This window comes from Pezoporus wallicus, unplaced genomic scaffold, assembly GCF_028554395.1.
Source record: "Pezoporus wallicus isolate ANWC-B61680 ecotype Strahan unplaced genomic scaffold, APGP_CSIRO_Pwel_v1 contig_8723, whole genome shotgun sequence".
Classification (NCBI taxonomy): Eukaryota; Metazoa; Chordata; class Aves; order Psittaciformes; family Psittacidae; genus Pezoporus; species Pezoporus wallicus.
This window is the reverse complement of record NW_026635404.1, coordinates 406182-421811: the sequence shown is the minus strand read 5'-3', so window position 1 is coordinate 421811 and position 15630 is coordinate 406182. Positions and strand designations below refer to the sequence as shown.

Sequence of the window (15630 nt, the reverse complement as noted above, 5' to 3'; positions counted from 1 at the left end):
TTTCACATAACTCATATTCTCAAATGTGGCACTTTACACTGTGTAAAGCCAAAGTACAATGTGTACAGTGTCACAAGATACAAATAACAGCAACTCTTGAAAGGTTAGTCTGTATTCAAGCACAGAAACAAGATTTTTCTCTCCTGGGTTTAAATCATTAAATAGGAGGAAGGCTAGTCTTGCTGGTTTTAGCAGTTCTAATACATGCTTAATTTTAAGATATTTAAAAGGTCTCTTCACAAGCAAGGCACATTAATGATCTATTGATGTTGCATTTCTTTTGTCCCACAGGGTTCTCTTCTGACGTATCCTCAATAAGGTGCAGCCATGACATCTCCGGATGCTGAGATGGCCGCCTTTGGGGAGGCGGCTCCTTACCTCCGAAAATCAGAAAAGGAAAGAATTGAGGCCCAGAACAGGCCTTTTGATGCCAAAACATCAGTCTTTGTGGTGCATCCTAAGGAATCCTTTGTGAAAGGGACAGTCCAGAGCAAAGAATCAGGAAAGGTCACTGTCAAGTCCGAAGGTGGAGAGGTGAGGAAAGATCTAAGATTAAAAACTGCATGTAATTCCCACTCTCAGTTCTTAGCTGACATACATCAATCTCTTTCTCCATCTGACAGACCCTGACTGTGAAGGAAGACCAAATCTTTCCCATGAACCCTCCGAAGTATGATAAAATCGAGGACATGGCCATGATGACCCACCTCCATGAACCCGCTGTGCTGTACAACCTCAAAGAGCGTTACGCAGCCTGGATGATCTACGTAAGTACCAGCAGCAGTCTTCCTCTGGGTAGCTGGGAGGAACTGCTCTGCCAGCCTAAGTGGAAGCCAACGTGCTGTCTCGCTTCCCCACAGACCTACTCGGGTCTCTTCTGTGTCACCGTCAACCCCTACAAGTGGCTGCCGGTGTACAACCCGGAGGTGGTGTTGGCCTACCGAGGCAAGAAGCGCCAGGAGGCCCCTCCACACATCTTCTCCATCTCTGACAACGCATATCAGTTCATGCTGACTGGTGAGTGCTTTGTTTTCTTTAAAATTATTTGTCTCTGAAGACTCACAGAAGCAAAAATATATTTTCATTGCAAATTATTTTAGTTTAATGGTGTTAAGAGGGTGAATGTCCTCTTTATCATTGGAAATACTTTCTTTACTGGAGACCATCAGTGAGATCATGTTTCTAACAATTGACGTTAGAATTTACTGACCAAGATACATCTGAGGATATGTTTTTGACACTGAATACATGTCAGATTTTCCTTCAAAGGAATTTGGATGAACTTTTGATGTTCTGTTTCTTTCTTTGTTGAGAGGGTTGTTTTTTGAATGATTTGCTTTCCAGGACTGAAAGGCACTAGGGTGGAGTTCTGTAAATAAGATTAGGTCTGAAGGGAAAGAAGACTCAACACTGAAGCCAGTGCTAAATATGGTGGCTTTATGAAAACCCAGGAAGCAGACTTAGTCAGACATTACAGTGAAACCTGCTTGGAAAATTTGTACTTCCTCCTTCCATCTCAGAAACAATTTCTTCTTTTCCATTCATTACTATTAAGGGAAGCCACAAGAAAGAAGTGTAGTAAAAACTTTTCTAGCACTGTCTGAATCTCCAGACTTTCAAGAAAGATCAGATAAGTCAGAAAAATGCTAAACGAAGAGCTGTATATTTAAATTTGTTAAAATAAATCTTGCTCCCTCCTTCATCCCCATTTACTATGCACTGAAGTCTTTAGCATTCAAACTGGTAAGAAGGTTAATTGGAAGAGGATACCATGAAAATGGAACACAATAAGTTGATGGTTGGTTAGTGTCTCACGATGGCAGTATTTTTGTAAGTCATCAAGCACGTACACTTGCTGGATCTTCAAGAGATGTGCAGGAACTTGATGAATACAAACCCAGACTTTTCCACAAGGAATTAGTTGCCTATTGCCTTAGTCTCTTCTGACTGCATGCAGATTATTGGAGAACATCATCCTAGAGGCATAAAAGAAACATAAATTACCTGGCAAAAAGCATTTTCTTTGAAAGACAGTCCAGTTACACAGCTATTACAGCAGGTTATTAAACACACATAAACTTTCTTCAAAATATAACTCTGGCTGGTTAGCCGTGAGAACACAAGAAGGCATGCAGAATTAAAGGTAAAAGAATAACTTGCAGCACACATGAAAACTTATACTTCTTTCTTTCTTAAACATATAAGAAGCAGAAAGGTTAAAAGAAGTCTGTAGCATCTGTATTGACACAGTCAAAATTTTAAAAGAAAACTTGAAAAATGTAAGGTCATATCAGAACAACTAAATGAGATTTTTTTTTTAGAAGTATCCATTTCTGAAATTCCTCCTTATAGTGAGATTCATCAGAGGAACTTCTTCAGATTAAAGTGTCCTTAAAATACCCAACAATAAAAAATCCACTAGCACATTGACAAGGCAGAATTCGACCAGGCATTGCAGTGGAACTCTACAGATCAAAACTTCTCACTGAAAATTGCCTGGAAAATGGCGAATGTTCCATTTACTTTTAAAAAGAGTTGTGAGGTGGTGTAAGGAGCTCACAGTAAGCTTGATGTCAGCAATTTCTAAATAAGGCAGTTACTAGGCATGTGGATGTATGAGACTTACCAATAGAAAAAGATCCATTTTTATAGAATAATAGAATCGTTAGGGTTGGGAAGGACCTTAAGATCATCCAGTTCCAACCCCCTGCTGTGGGCAGGGACACCTTACACTAAATCATATCACCCAAGGCCTCGTCCAACCTGGTCTTGAACACTGCCAGGGGTGGAGCATTCACAACCTCCCTGGGCAACCTATTCCAGTGCCTCACCACCCTAACAGGAAACAATTTCCTTCTTATATCCAACCTTAACTTCCCCTGTTTCAGTTTTAATCCGTTACCCCTTGTGCTATCACCACAGTCCCTAATGAAGAGTCCCTCCCCAACATCCCTATAGGCCCCCTTCAGATACTGGAAGGCTGCTATGAGGTCTCCATACAGCCTTCTCTTCTCCAGGCTGAACAGCCCCAACTTCTTCAGCCTGTCTTCATATGGGACGTGCTCCTGTCCCCTAATCAACCTCGTGGCCCTTCTCTGGACTTGTTAAAGTGAAGTTTTGCCTTAGGAAGCTACTATTTTTATTTACTTATTTTTTAAATAAAGGAGAGCTGGTCAAGGTAATCTGTGTGAATTTAACAAAGATCTTCAGTATGGATGATAGAGCAGCTGTTCTTAGCATAATTTATCATGCTTACGTTCACTGCTAATTGAAAAGGTTCAAAAAGAGCTGATTAAGAAAAAGGAAGACATGGTAGAAATACATTTTCTTTTTTCAGTTATCATGGAAGATTTTATCAATGAAGTCTCACTGGGATCTATTCTGTGACTTCTGCTGTTTAATTTTTTTTTTTTTTTAAATTATCTGGAAATGCTGACAAGCTTTCTGATTTGACTAAGTCCTTCAGGCCAATAGAGATAAGTCTAACACCAAAGGATCTCAAAAGGACTTGATGATATTAAATGATTGAATTATCCAGTGATGTGTGACAAAGTTTGGGAGAAAAGATCGCAAGCCAGTGGACATAAACATAAAAAACAAACCCCAAAGATGAGCTCATTGCTAAAAACTACTAGTTCTATTATTGGCATTTCTGAATTCAGCTTCAAAAAATTTGGCTCAGTGATAAGAAATCTACAAAATAACAAGTTGAAAGCAAGAAATAGAGACCAAACCAGAAGAAGTCATTATATCAGTGTGATTACCCAATGAATATTTGCACCTTGTGTATTGTATGCATTTCCTTTTTCAAAAAAGAATATAGTAGAAATGGAACAGGTAAAGACAGAGATGAAAGTGTTTCATAATGATATCTGCTCGGTAGCTCTAGTCAAATGATTCATGCTACTTTATAAAATGATGCCTACCATGGAAAAGATGAATAGAGTACATGAAAAACCAAGTTCAAAACCAAACACATTTCTTTTCTTCACACGGTAAGGGTTCAAAAATAGAGCAGATTGGATGATAAAAGTCAACACAAAAAGAACTAAGTATGGGTTAAAAAAGCAGTCAGACAAAATTCTGGAAAGCAAACTGTGCCCAAGTTATTACACACAGAAGCATCAAATCTAACTCTGGAAAAAAAAACAAAATTTCAATGTTGTAGAGTATTGGAGAGCATTCTGGTAAAATACTTCTAATGCTTTTGCGATTTTTCTATAGGCAGCAATCCATTTGCCATGGACAGAGAAACACTCTGGGGGGCCTATGAAGTGATCAGGAGTGGTTGTTGTTATGACACTTATGAGAAGCACCTGCTAGAGTTCACTTTAGCTTACAGACTGTACAATTAATCAGTAACACCTTAGTTGGAATCCTTTCCATAAAAAAGATTAACAGCTCGACATGAAAAGAATATCCAGAAAGGAAGTGTGTATACTACATCTAACATCCACATCTGTGTTGACATGTCTGCTTACCAGCCACAGCTGGGAACTTTAAAATGTGCAAAAGGAATTAGGGGTGAAGACACACAGGTATATGAAAGGAATTAGGAACTAGTGCCTGTTTAAAAAGACCTAGGAATATTTTACCCAGGATATTCATAATACGTATTAATAATATATTTGTTTCTGCCTTTTTCACAGATCGTGAGAACCAGTCGATCCTGATCACGTATGTACACTGCAGACTCTGGTCCCTGTGGGGCTGCCCGGTGCCAGGTGACCTCCTGCCTGACCACACACTCTCTGCTTCTCTCTTTGCCTGCACAGCGGAGAATCCGGAGCAGGGAAGACTGTGAACACAAAGCGTGTCATCCAGTACTTTGCAACAATTGCAGCGAGCGGGGAGAAGAAGAAAGAAGATCAGCCAGGCAAAATGCAGGTGAGTCAGGAAGAAGAGACCCAATGCTTGGCATGTGACTGTGATGCCAACTAAACACTGTAACTGAATAATTGTCATCCTATAGGGATTGCTTGAGAATGAAATTATTACTTAATAAATAGCAGTATGAATCAACACTTTCCTTTGTTCCTGACATGATTTTTGGAAGGCTAACTAGAAACAATTATCATCCTACAGGGAACGCTTGAGGATCAAATCATCAGCGCCAACCCACTGCTGGAGGCCTTTGGAAATGCCAAGACCGTGAGGAATGACAACTCCTCACGCTTTGTAAGTTGTTGCTTTGGACAAAATCTCTCCCTCTTATTACACATGATGGCCCTACCAATATTCTCCATAAAGGAGACATGAAAAAAACCCATCCACACTGAAACACTGCTGCTTGTCCTTACAGGGCAAGTTCATCAGAATCCACTTTGGGGCCACAGGCAAACTGGCTTCTGCTGACATTGAAACTTGTAAGACACTCCCCTGGCCTTATCCCTTTCCTTCCTAAGTTCCCACCTCTGCATGCCTTCCTGTGAATGAATCTTTCTCCCTTCCTTGCAGATCTGCTGGAGAAGTCCAGAGTCACTTTCCAGCTCCAGGCAGAAAGAAGCTACCACATATTCTATCAGATCATGTCCAACAAGAAGCCAGAGCTCATTGGTAGGAAGGATCACTATGACTTTGTAAGGATGATTGCTGAGAAACAGTTCCCTCTATTACCTGGTTGGCAAAACTAAACCTGTGTCTTGCTTCTTCCTGTTTTCAGACATGCTCCTCATTACCACCAACCCTTATGATTTCCACTTCGTGAGTCAAGGTGAGGTCACTGTTCCCAGTATTGATGACCAGGAGGAGCTTATGGCTACAGATGTAAGTATTACGAAGAAAACAGTTTTATTGAGTTTGTTAAAGAGGTTATGTAATGTTTTTACTGCATTGTTTCAACTGCAGAGTGCCATTGACATCCTGGGCTTCAGTGCTGATGAGAAGACAGCCATCTACAAACTGACAGGAGCTGTCATGCACTATGGCAACCTGAAGTTTAAGCAGAAACAACGAGAGGAGCAGGCAGAGCCTGATGGCACTGAAGGTAACAGTAGATTCAGCAACTGATTTGTTCAAAGAAATTCTCTGTCTGCAGAAATGGCATGTTGGCCTCCAAAGACAAGACTTTCTTGGCCAGAGTCAGCATATAAAACACTGAGGAAAATCAATTTTGTTCATTGTGGACATAATGCTGAAGTGCTTCCCTGATCATGGGGAATATGAAACAGACCATTACTTTTCCATTACTAGAACATGAACAGCAGAGTTTTTCTCACTGTGAAATTCTGGCTGTTTTCCAAAGATAAATGCTTATCTCTCTCTCACCCTCTGTAGTGGCTGACAAGGCTGCCTACCTTATGGGCCTTAACTCAGCTGATCTGCTCAAAGCCCTGTGTTACCCCAGAGTCAAGGTCGGGAACGAATACGTGACCAAAGGTCAAACTGTTGAGCAGGTAAATAGAGGATAGTTTGAAAATGGCTTCAAATTATTTAAGGATTCTTAATTGGTCCTGGGGGGTAACTCCTGTCCTTTCTTTTCTGCTGTAGGTGAACAATGCAGTTGGTGCCCTGGCAAAAGCTGTCTATGAGAAGATGTTCTTGTGGATGGTTGTTCGCATCAACCAACAGCTGGATACCAAGCAGCCCAGACAGTACTTCATTGGTGTCCTGGACATTGCTGGCTTTGAAATCTTTGATGTAAGAAACAAGGATTTGGCACCATAGTCAAGGGAGGAGTCATGAGGACTCAGAAACACACTTCTTTTTTAAAAGGAATCAGAAGCTTATTCTCATCTGCAGTTTTCTAGAAACCCTTCCCACTTCACTGTCACAGTAGTACCCTCAACTGGATTTACCCAGCACTTGGATTCTAACGTTACCATCAGATAGAAGAAAGCTCTGCTTTCTGACAAATGATCTCAGAGGCCCTTGAGCTTGCAAAGGTTTTTGTCTCTGCAAAAAAAGAGACAGCTCTAGGACTCAGGCTCACACAGATGTGGGCCAAAAGTGTGGAAAAGCTATGGAAAGAGTAGTGCTTTGGGAAAGTTCACAGCATGTTTCCTCTGCTGTGAAAGCAGTGATGGTGCTAGGACGTCTGTGCCGCAGCAGAGAAACCTCCAGGTTGTTGATCTAAGGGCAGAGAAATGCTTGGCTGGGTGGTCAGAGAGCTGAGACACCTACACGAAGATGCACCTAAGGTTACAGAAGGAAACACATGCTGTAACAGTTAGGAGTGGTGTTTCATGTGGGGAACTTCAAACAGCACTAGGATTATGCTAGCAAACATTTTTGGTGTTTGCCACATGTTGAGAACCTGTGTTCCTCTCCTTGCTTTGGGCAGTTCAACAGCTTTGAGCAGCTGTGCATCAACTTCACCAATGAGAAACTGCAACAGTTCTTCAACCACCACATGTTTGTGCTGGAGCAAGAGGAGTACAAGAAGGAAGGAATTGAATGGGAGTTCATTGACTTTGGGATGGACCTGGCTGCCTGCATTGAGCTCATTGAGAAGGTACCTTTTCCATACAAGTGTGCAATGTATATTGGAATTCTGTGGTTTCAGCTCAGAAAGACCTCACAGCCAGACATTCAGTGTCATGTAAACAAAATAGTTTGCACTGAAATGTATTTTCATCTGGGGAATAGAAATTGGGAAACGCAAACCTGTGCCATCAATCCTGCATTGCCTGGTTTTCAGGCATGGAAAGTGTAGCCTGGATTCCCACCAACAGACTTTCTTAAAACAAACTGGAATTGCTCCCCTTTCCTTTCTCCTCTGAAGACTCAAACTGGGACTCCTCCACAACCAAATTCAGCACCTCTTGTGGCTATTGTCCCAATAGTTTTTCTGTATACCACTTCTCCCTCCATTTCTACTTCCAGTTCTAACCTGAACTGAACAGATGTTCTTACCAGTTCCATGAAAACAGGCTGCAGGAAGGCAAGGGAAGGCAGAAATAAGCTTCCTGGATGAGAACAACTCCTAACAATCATATGCCCTTATCCAGGCTGAGATGCTACCAGCTACACGCTCACACCTTTGATATTCATAGAACATGCTTCACATCATTACAATTTCTCTCTGTCACTGCTTGTGGTACTTTCCAGCCCATGGGCATCTTCTCCATCCTGGAAGAGGAGTGCATGTTCCCCAAGGCAACTGACACCTCTTTCAAGAACAAGCTCTATGACCAGCACCTGGGCAAGTCCAACAACTTCCAGAAGCCAAAGCCTGCCAAAGGCAAGGCTGAGGCCCATTTCTCACTGGTACACTATGCTGGCACGGTGGACTACAACATCAGTGGCTGGCTTGAGAAGAACAAAGACCCTCTGAATGAAACTGTCATCGGGTTGTACCAGAAATCATCTGTGAAGACACTGGCCTTACTCTTTGCCAGCTATGGTGGAGCAGATGCAGGTCAGCTTTGTGAAAATTGTACATTCATTATGAGACAATGCTGACATGGAATTAAGGCAGTGAACACTGAACATTCAATGCTGTTTTGCATTCTGTAGTTTCCAGTATGCACAATCCATTTTTTATTATTATTTTTTGTTGTTCTTCCTTTTGCAGATGCTGGTGGTGGTGGCAAGAAGGGTGGCAAGAAGAAGGGCTCTTCTTTCCAGACTGTCTCAGCTCTTTTCCGGGTATGTACTGATTTCATCCATTTTTGTCTTTTGACTTGAATAAAGCGGAATTGAAATGTGCATAGTGGTATTATAAGTCCTATTGCAAGAGGATGAAGATCATGTACTATAGGTAATTTTTTATTTTAACGATGGAGTAGGTTCTTATTTTTGTCTACATGGGAATTATGTTCTTTCAATAATACAGATAAACAAAAACTCTTTTAAATGTTTAAGGATCTTGTCATTCACATCTTTTTTCATGCATCTCTATTTTTTAAGGTAAGTGTAACATTGAAATAGGTTAGTTTCTTTCAGCTGTAGCACAGTGTTCAGAATGTTTAACCAAATAGTGACTGTGGACTTCTGCATGCTTTCAAGCCTACTGCCAAGCATGATTCATAAGTAATGTAGCAGTTTTAAAAAAAACAGTTTTTCTTTAAGATAATCACCTAGAAAAGTCTAATTTTACAGATTGAGGAGAGAACCATATGAAATTTCTCATGACTTTCAAAGCCATGAGTCTCAGGGTATCAAAACAATTCTGTCCCAGTTTTTGTAATTTATAAATTACTATGGCGCAGAAACCATTACATTTCCATGGATGACTGCATAAGATTCTGTACAGTACTATGGAAATTTTGCTATCACATTTAAATCTGACAAGTTATTAACCCCTTTCTGGGATTAAACACATGCAGCTGCAGGGAAGCAGGTCTCCCACTTGTTGATCTAAACTTTACATTATAATCTCACAGGAGAATTTAAACAAGCTGATGACAAATCTACGGAGCACTCACCCCCATTTTGTACGATGCATCATCCCAAATGAAACAAAAACACCTGGTAAGGGGATTCAATAGAAAGAAAACACAAGCCACAGAAATACTCCTCCTGAGTGTCAAGCAGCATGGTAGTCACTAACTGTGGTCTTTATTAGGTGCCATGGAACATGAGCTGGTGCTGCATCAGCTGCGCTGTAACGGTGTGCTGGAAGGCATCAGGATTTGCAGGAAAGGATTTCCCAGCAGAGTCCTGTATGCTGACTTCAAACAAAGGTAAGAGTGCTCCACCTTTCTGCCCATTCAGACCAAGGTGAAGAGCCTGAGTATCATGATATACTTGAAAGTATATTCTTTATATATTCAAAGTATATTACACTTTGAAAGGACATATGTAGAAAAGATGTTTTATTGTGAGTTTATGATTTTATCTTGAAGGTGAGCATTCTCCTGACTTAACCAAGTTAACATTATGAAAAGTTCAATTACACTGTCTTGAAAGAATGAACCGTGAGATACGACTTTACCGAGACAGGCATTGCTGAGAAGACTGGGGGGTTCAGACGCAGTGGTGGTTTTAACACTGTTGATGTAATCATGTTCTGCTTTCCCCTACAGATACAGAGTGCTTAATGCAAGTGCTATTCCAGATGGTCAGTTCATGGACAGCAAGAAGGCTTCAGAGAAGCTTCTTGGTTCCATTGATGTGGACCACACCCAGTACAGATTTGGTCACACCAAGGTAGGAACAAGTCCTGCATTCAAATACACTGTGCCTGTATTATACACCACCTGAGGCGAACATACTACAATATTCCCTTTCTTTAGGTGTTCTTCAAAGCTGGGCTGATAGGTCTGCTTGAGGAAATGAGAGATGAGAAACTAGCAGAAATTATGACCATGACACAGGCCAGGTGCAGGGGCTTCCTCATGAGGGTGGAGTACCGGAAAATGGTGGAGAGGAGGTAGACATTTCTCAGTCACTTGTCATGTTTTCATAGTACATGGCCAATTGAGACTAAATTCACAATCCGCAGAGTATGTAATAGGTGTGTGAATCTTTTTTCAGGGACTCAATCTTCTGTATCCAGTACAACGTTCGTGCATTCATGAATGTGAAGCACTGGCCATGGATGAAGCTATTCTTTAAGATCAAGCCCTTGCTGAAGAGTGCAGAATCTGAGAAAGAGATGGCCAACATGAAACAAGAGTTTGAGAAAACCAAGGAAGAACTTGCAAAGTCTGAGGCAAAGAGGAAGGAGCTGGAAGAAAAAATGGTGGCCCTGCTGCAGGAGAAAAATGACCTGCAGCTCCAAGTACAGGCGGTGAGTATCGCTATTCACTTGTCCTGAAGAAAAGAATGACACACACTGAGAATGCTGCTGACCCTAAGCAGAGGTTTGCAGAGAGATGACTAATGTGCAGTAGGAAACAGTCTAAATCACACACTATAAGGCACTCTAATGTGGAGTAAACTGGCACTGGCAGGGGCATGTTGCGACTCATGGCAGCCTGTCTGAAGACAAGGTCATATAAGACTTTCCAGCATGTAATCCAGAGCAGAAATCTCTCATTTGGAAGGGAAGTATCTTCTCCATCTACTCGATGTTCAAGACAGTGTATCTGCCTAATAGTGTCAAAACAAGCCTGAGAAGAACCCACTTTTCCTACTTAGAGCTACACCAGAAAGCCTTGATTGGTTTCAGAAACATCAATACTGTCATGCAGACTCAGAAAATGAGAGGTCCTTGGCAGTAAACAAAACACCACTTTCTGCATTCTCACAAAACCTGTACTCACCAAATGTTAAAAGATTCTAGATTACTTTGTCAGCTCCACTTTATCTGAGGCATTTATCAGAGACACAAAAGATTTGGAATCAATGTTGTTACCAGATGACAAGGTTTCCCAGTGGCCTCCTGGAAAGATCTTCCACTTGCTGAAGTTGGAGGCCAGGTTCAGCCCCCATTTTAACACATGCCTACTTAGCAATAGAAAAGACAAAGGGGTGAAACATTACAATCCACAAAAACCTGTGTCTCCCCACCAGGAAGCAGACAGTTTGGCTGATGCTGAGGAGAGATGTGACCAGCTCATCAAAACCAAAATCCAGCTGGAAGCCAAAATTAAGGAGGTGACTGAAAGGGCAGAGGATGAGGAGGAACTGAATGCGGAGCTGACAGCCAAGAAGAGGAAACTGGAGGATGAATGTTCAGAGCTGAAGAAAGATATTGATGACCTTGAGTTAACGTTGGCCAAAGTGGAGAAGGAAAAGCATGCCACTGAAAACAAGGTACACACACAGGGAATCACATAAGGAATCAAAAAATCATTGCTTCTTGAAACAAAAGAGCCTGCTACCGAGGACATGTTAGCTTTGGAAGATCTTAGCTGGCCCTCACTTGAGTAGCAAAAGGAATAATGCGACCCCTGTCTAAGTACTGCAAAGTGAACATTTCACTGCATGCTTATATTTGTAGGTGAAAAACCTCACAGAGGAGATGGCAGCCCTGGATGAGACTATTGCCAAGCTGACAAAAGAGAAGAAAGCCCTCCAAGAGGCCCATCAGCAGACACTGGATGACCTGCAGGCAGAAGAGGACAAAGTCAATACACTCACCAAAGCTAAAACCAAGCTGGAGCAGCAAGTGGACGATGTAAGTAAAGATGCATATGAGAAGATTAAAGCTGTTAACAATCAGACACTACCAACAGAACACTGATGGTCTTTCCTTTAGCTTGAAGGGTCCCTGGAGCAAGAGAAGAAACTGCGCATGGACCTTGAAAGAGCCAAGAGGAAACTCGAAGGCGACCTGAAGCTGGCCCAGGACAGCATCATGGATTTGGAAAACGATAAGCAGCAGCTGGATGAGAAACTCAAGAAGTAAGTGTGGTGTGGAGCATGTGGGTGCTGGTCTTCTGTGCTTGTCTTTTTTCTTTCAGCTCCAACACAGTTTTCTTTGCCCAAAGGAAAGACTTTGAAATCAGCCAGATCCAGAGCAAAATTGAGGATGAACAAGCCCTGGGTATGCAATTACAGAAGAAGATCAAGGAGCTGCAGGCAAGTCTCTGTTCCTTGCCCCTCTCACAAAACCTCAGGTCAGGTAAGAGGAGGACACGGGTGTGAATGGTCCCTGACGTTCTCCAGGCTCGTATTGAGGAACTGGAGGAGGAAATTGAGGCAGAGCGAACCTCTCGGGCAAAAGCAGAGAAGCATCGGTCTGACCTCTCGAGGGAGCTGGAGGAGATCAGCGAGCGCCTGGAAGAAGCAGGAGGGGCTACAGCAGCTCAGATCGAGATGAACAAGAAGCGTGAGGCCGAGTTCCAGAAGATGCGTCGTGACCTCGAAGAGGCCACGCTGCAGCACGAAGCCACGGCTGCTGCCCTGCGCAAGAAGCACGCGGACAGCACCGCTGAGCTTGGGGAGCAGATCGACAACCTGCAGCGAGTGAAGCAGAAGCTGGAGAAGGAGAAGAGTGAGCTGAAGATGGAGATTGATGACCTGGCCAGTAACATGGAGTCTGTCTCCAAAGCCAAGGTACACAATTGCAGTAGAACATGCTCACAGTGACAAGGTGTAGGCTGCTACTACCATGACATTCTCATGAAAAAATGTTACCTACTGTGAGAATCAGGAAGAGTCCAGGTGTTCAGCACCGGTCCCTCTTTGTGTTTCCTCTCTAGGCAAATCTGGAGAAGATGTGCCGCACCCTGGAAGACCAGCTGAGCGAGCTTAAAACTAAGGAGGAGCAGAACCAGCGCATGATCAATGACCTCAATACTCAAAGAGCTCGGCTGCAGACAGAATCAGGTAAGGGGCATCTTCATTCCTGAGGTACAATGGGAGGACATCAAGGGGTGAGATGTGACAACTGGTGTTAGCTCTCAGGCCGCTCTTGGTCACATGGGTTCACAGTCAGAAACTGTCCTGTTGCGAACACTCCAGTTACCTTCTTTCAATTCACCCTTCCAAGGTGAATATTCACGCCAAGTGGAGGAAAAAGATTCCCTGATTTCTCAGTTGTCCAGGGGCAAACAAGGATTTACCCAACAGATTGAGGAACTCAAGAGGCATCTAGAGGAAGAAATTAAGGTATGGAAGTACCCGTGTGTCCACAAACTTCATCACCCTCAGAAGCAACTGGAGAACGCTGTCTGATCCAAGACTGGTTCAGTATTCTTTCTCCAAACACATGGAATACCAGAGGGAACACCAGTAATGAATATACCTCAACCCCTAAGCTAGAGAGGGATTGAAGCATAATGATTTTGATGCTGGAGGAAGTCATCCACAAGGCTCTCGTGAGGTTCTGATGATAGTCTGTAAGACAGGAGTCGTCCTGTCTTAGGTCTAAACATTTACAGAAACAGCAGTTTTCTGTCCCCAGAGTAACTCTCACTGACACATGCTGATCCTCCTGACCATATCACTGTAGGCTTCATCAGCTGGCAGCTTTGCATTGCCTTATTAGAATTGTGTTCTAATTTCACTCTCAATTTCACTGTCAAGGGACATTCCAGTTACAAAGCCCAATTCCCCACAGGCCAAGAACGCACTGGCCCATGCCTTGCAGTCTGCTCGACACGACTGTGACTTGCTCCGCGAACAGTATGAGGAGGAGCAGGAAGCCAAGGGGGAGCTGCAGCGTGCCCTGTCCAAGGCCAACAGCGAAGTGGCCCAGTGGAGAACCAAATACGAGACGGACGCTATTCAGCGCACGGAGGAGCTGGAGGAGGCCAAGTACGTGGCAAGTGGGATATAGAGAGAACTGGAGAACACTGGGACTCTGCAGGGAGATGAAAGTCTCTGAAACTGGGTTTGGACAAGGGACGAAAAAAAGGCTGGCATGTAGTGTCTTTGTGATAGAGGGCAGAGAGAGAAAGAGAGAGAGAAAGAAAAAGTGTCCTGTGGAAAAGTTTGGAAGAAGAAATGTTTTTTTCATGGCTAGAATGGTTAAGACAGGCCTAATAATCAGTAGGTGCTGGGACAGAGCTGTGGCAAACCCTTTACCTCTAACCTGCAGCTGTACTTACCGCATTGCAGGAAGAAGCTGGCACAGCGCCTGCAGGATGCAGAGGAACATGTTGAAGCTGTCAATGCCAAATGTGCCTCCCTAGAAAAGACAAAGCAGAGGCTGCAGAATGAAGTGGAGGACCTGATGATTGATGTGGAGAGATCAAATGCTGCCTGTGCCGCTCTGGATAAGAAGCAGAAGAACTTTGACAAGGTCTTACAGGCTCCAGACTGGGGAATCATGGACGGAGCATCCTGTCCTGATTGTCACATCCATACTGACACCCCCTTTCTCCACAGATCCTGGCAGAATGGAAGCAGAAGTATGAGGAAACACAGGCTGAGCTGGAAGCCTCCCAGAAGGAGGCCCGCTCTCTCAGCACGGAGCTGTTTAAGATGAAGAATGCCTATGAGGAGTCCTTGGACCACCTGGAAACGCTGAAGCGCGAGAACAAGAACTTGCAGCGTAAGTGCCTGGCCCTCTGCTCCTGACAGGGCTTTCTCAGCACCCACCAGTACCCACCGCTTCACATGGGTCTGTGCTTGCACGTGGGCAAAGGTGCCTGTCACGTTGGTGTGTGAGGGCCCTTCCCATTCTGCTCTGTGCCTGACCATGCCATTGGTCCTTGTTCCCACAGAGGAGATTTCTGACCTCACGGAGCAGATTGCTGAGGGAGGGAAAGCAATTCATGAGCTGGAGAAAGTCAAGAAGCAGATTGAGCAGGAGAAATCTGAGCTCCAAGCCTCACTGGAGGAAGCTGAGGTACACACAGAGCTAATAATTGTGTCCAGTTTGAACGTATGGTAACAGTTATCTGCAGAGATGGCAGGAACGCAAGCTTTCATTTGTGAAGTGCTGCGAAAAAGATTACTTAGAAAAGAAGCAGCAGTTAAGTCACTGTTCCTGCTGACTTGTCCAGGCCTCCCTAGAACATGAAGAGGGGAAGATCCTGCGTCTCCAGCTTGAGCTCAACCAGGTCAAGTCTGAGATTGACAGGAAGGTAGCAGAGAAAGATGAGGAAATTGACCAGCTGAAGAGAAACCACCTCAGAATTGTGGAGTCCATGCAGAGCACCCTGGATGCTGAGATCAGGAGCAGGAACGAAGCCCTGCGTCTGAAGAAGAAGATGGAGGGAGACCTGAATGAAATGGAGATCCAGCTCAGCCATGCCAACCGAGTGGCTGCTGAGGCACAGAAGAACCTGAGAAACACTCAGGGAGTGCTCAAGGTCCGTTCAGCAATGCTACAAAAGAGATACGACATCC

At 43.5% G+C, this 15630-nt stretch overlaps 1 protein-coding gene across 1 annotated transcript in view; it reads left to right on the top strand.

Annotated features, from left to right (window-relative positions):
* Positions 1 to 312: 312 nt before the first annotated feature.
* The window catches only part of LOC130606904 (uncharacterized), a 41355-nt gene continuing 26037 nt past the window's right edge, over positions 313 to 15630 (top strand). Inside the window, exons 1-32 of the mRNA XM_057423526.1 lie at positions 313 to 534; positions 624 to 767; positions 861 to 1017; positions 4650 to 4677; positions 4776 to 4887; positions 5086 to 5178; positions 5303 to 5366; positions 5458 to 5556; positions 5663 to 5766; positions 5848 to 5986; positions 6277 to 6395; positions 6490 to 6639; positions 7283 to 7453; positions 8050 to 8359; positions 8516 to 8589; positions 9327 to 9414; positions 9509 to 9626; positions 9969 to 10092; positions 10179 to 10315; positions 10420 to 10675; positions 11401 to 11643; positions 11831 to 12007; positions 12089 to 12234; positions 12321 to 12411; positions 12499 to 12888; positions 13035 to 13161; positions 13325 to 13443; positions 13895 to 14091; positions 14395 to 14578; positions 14665 to 14830; positions 15003 to 15127; positions 15285 to 15593. Coding sequence (XP_057279509.1) covers positions 328 to 534; positions 624 to 767; positions 861 to 1017; positions 4650 to 4677; positions 4776 to 4887; positions 5086 to 5178; positions 5303 to 5366; positions 5458 to 5556; positions 5663 to 5766; positions 5848 to 5986; positions 6277 to 6395; positions 6490 to 6639; positions 7283 to 7453; positions 8050 to 8359; positions 8516 to 8589; positions 9327 to 9414; positions 9509 to 9626; positions 9969 to 10092; positions 10179 to 10315; positions 10420 to 10675; positions 11401 to 11643; positions 11831 to 12007; positions 12089 to 12234; positions 12321 to 12411; positions 12499 to 12888; positions 13035 to 13161; positions 13325 to 13443; positions 13895 to 14091; positions 14395 to 14578; positions 14665 to 14830; positions 15003 to 15127; positions 15285 to 15593 — 4968 coding nt within the window. The 5' untranslated portion in view covers positions 313 to 327. The remainder of the gene's footprint in view (positions 535 to 623; positions 768 to 860; positions 1018 to 4649; positions 4678 to 4775; positions 4888 to 5085; positions 5179 to 5302; positions 5367 to 5457; positions 5557 to 5662; positions 5767 to 5847; positions 5987 to 6276; positions 6396 to 6489; positions 6640 to 7282; positions 7454 to 8049; positions 8360 to 8515; positions 8590 to 9326; positions 9415 to 9508; positions 9627 to 9968; positions 10093 to 10178; positions 10316 to 10419; positions 10676 to 11400; positions 11644 to 11830; positions 12008 to 12088; positions 12235 to 12320; positions 12412 to 12498; positions 12889 to 13034; positions 13162 to 13324; positions 13444 to 13894; positions 14092 to 14394; positions 14579 to 14664; positions 14831 to 15002; positions 15128 to 15284; positions 15594 to 15630) is intronic.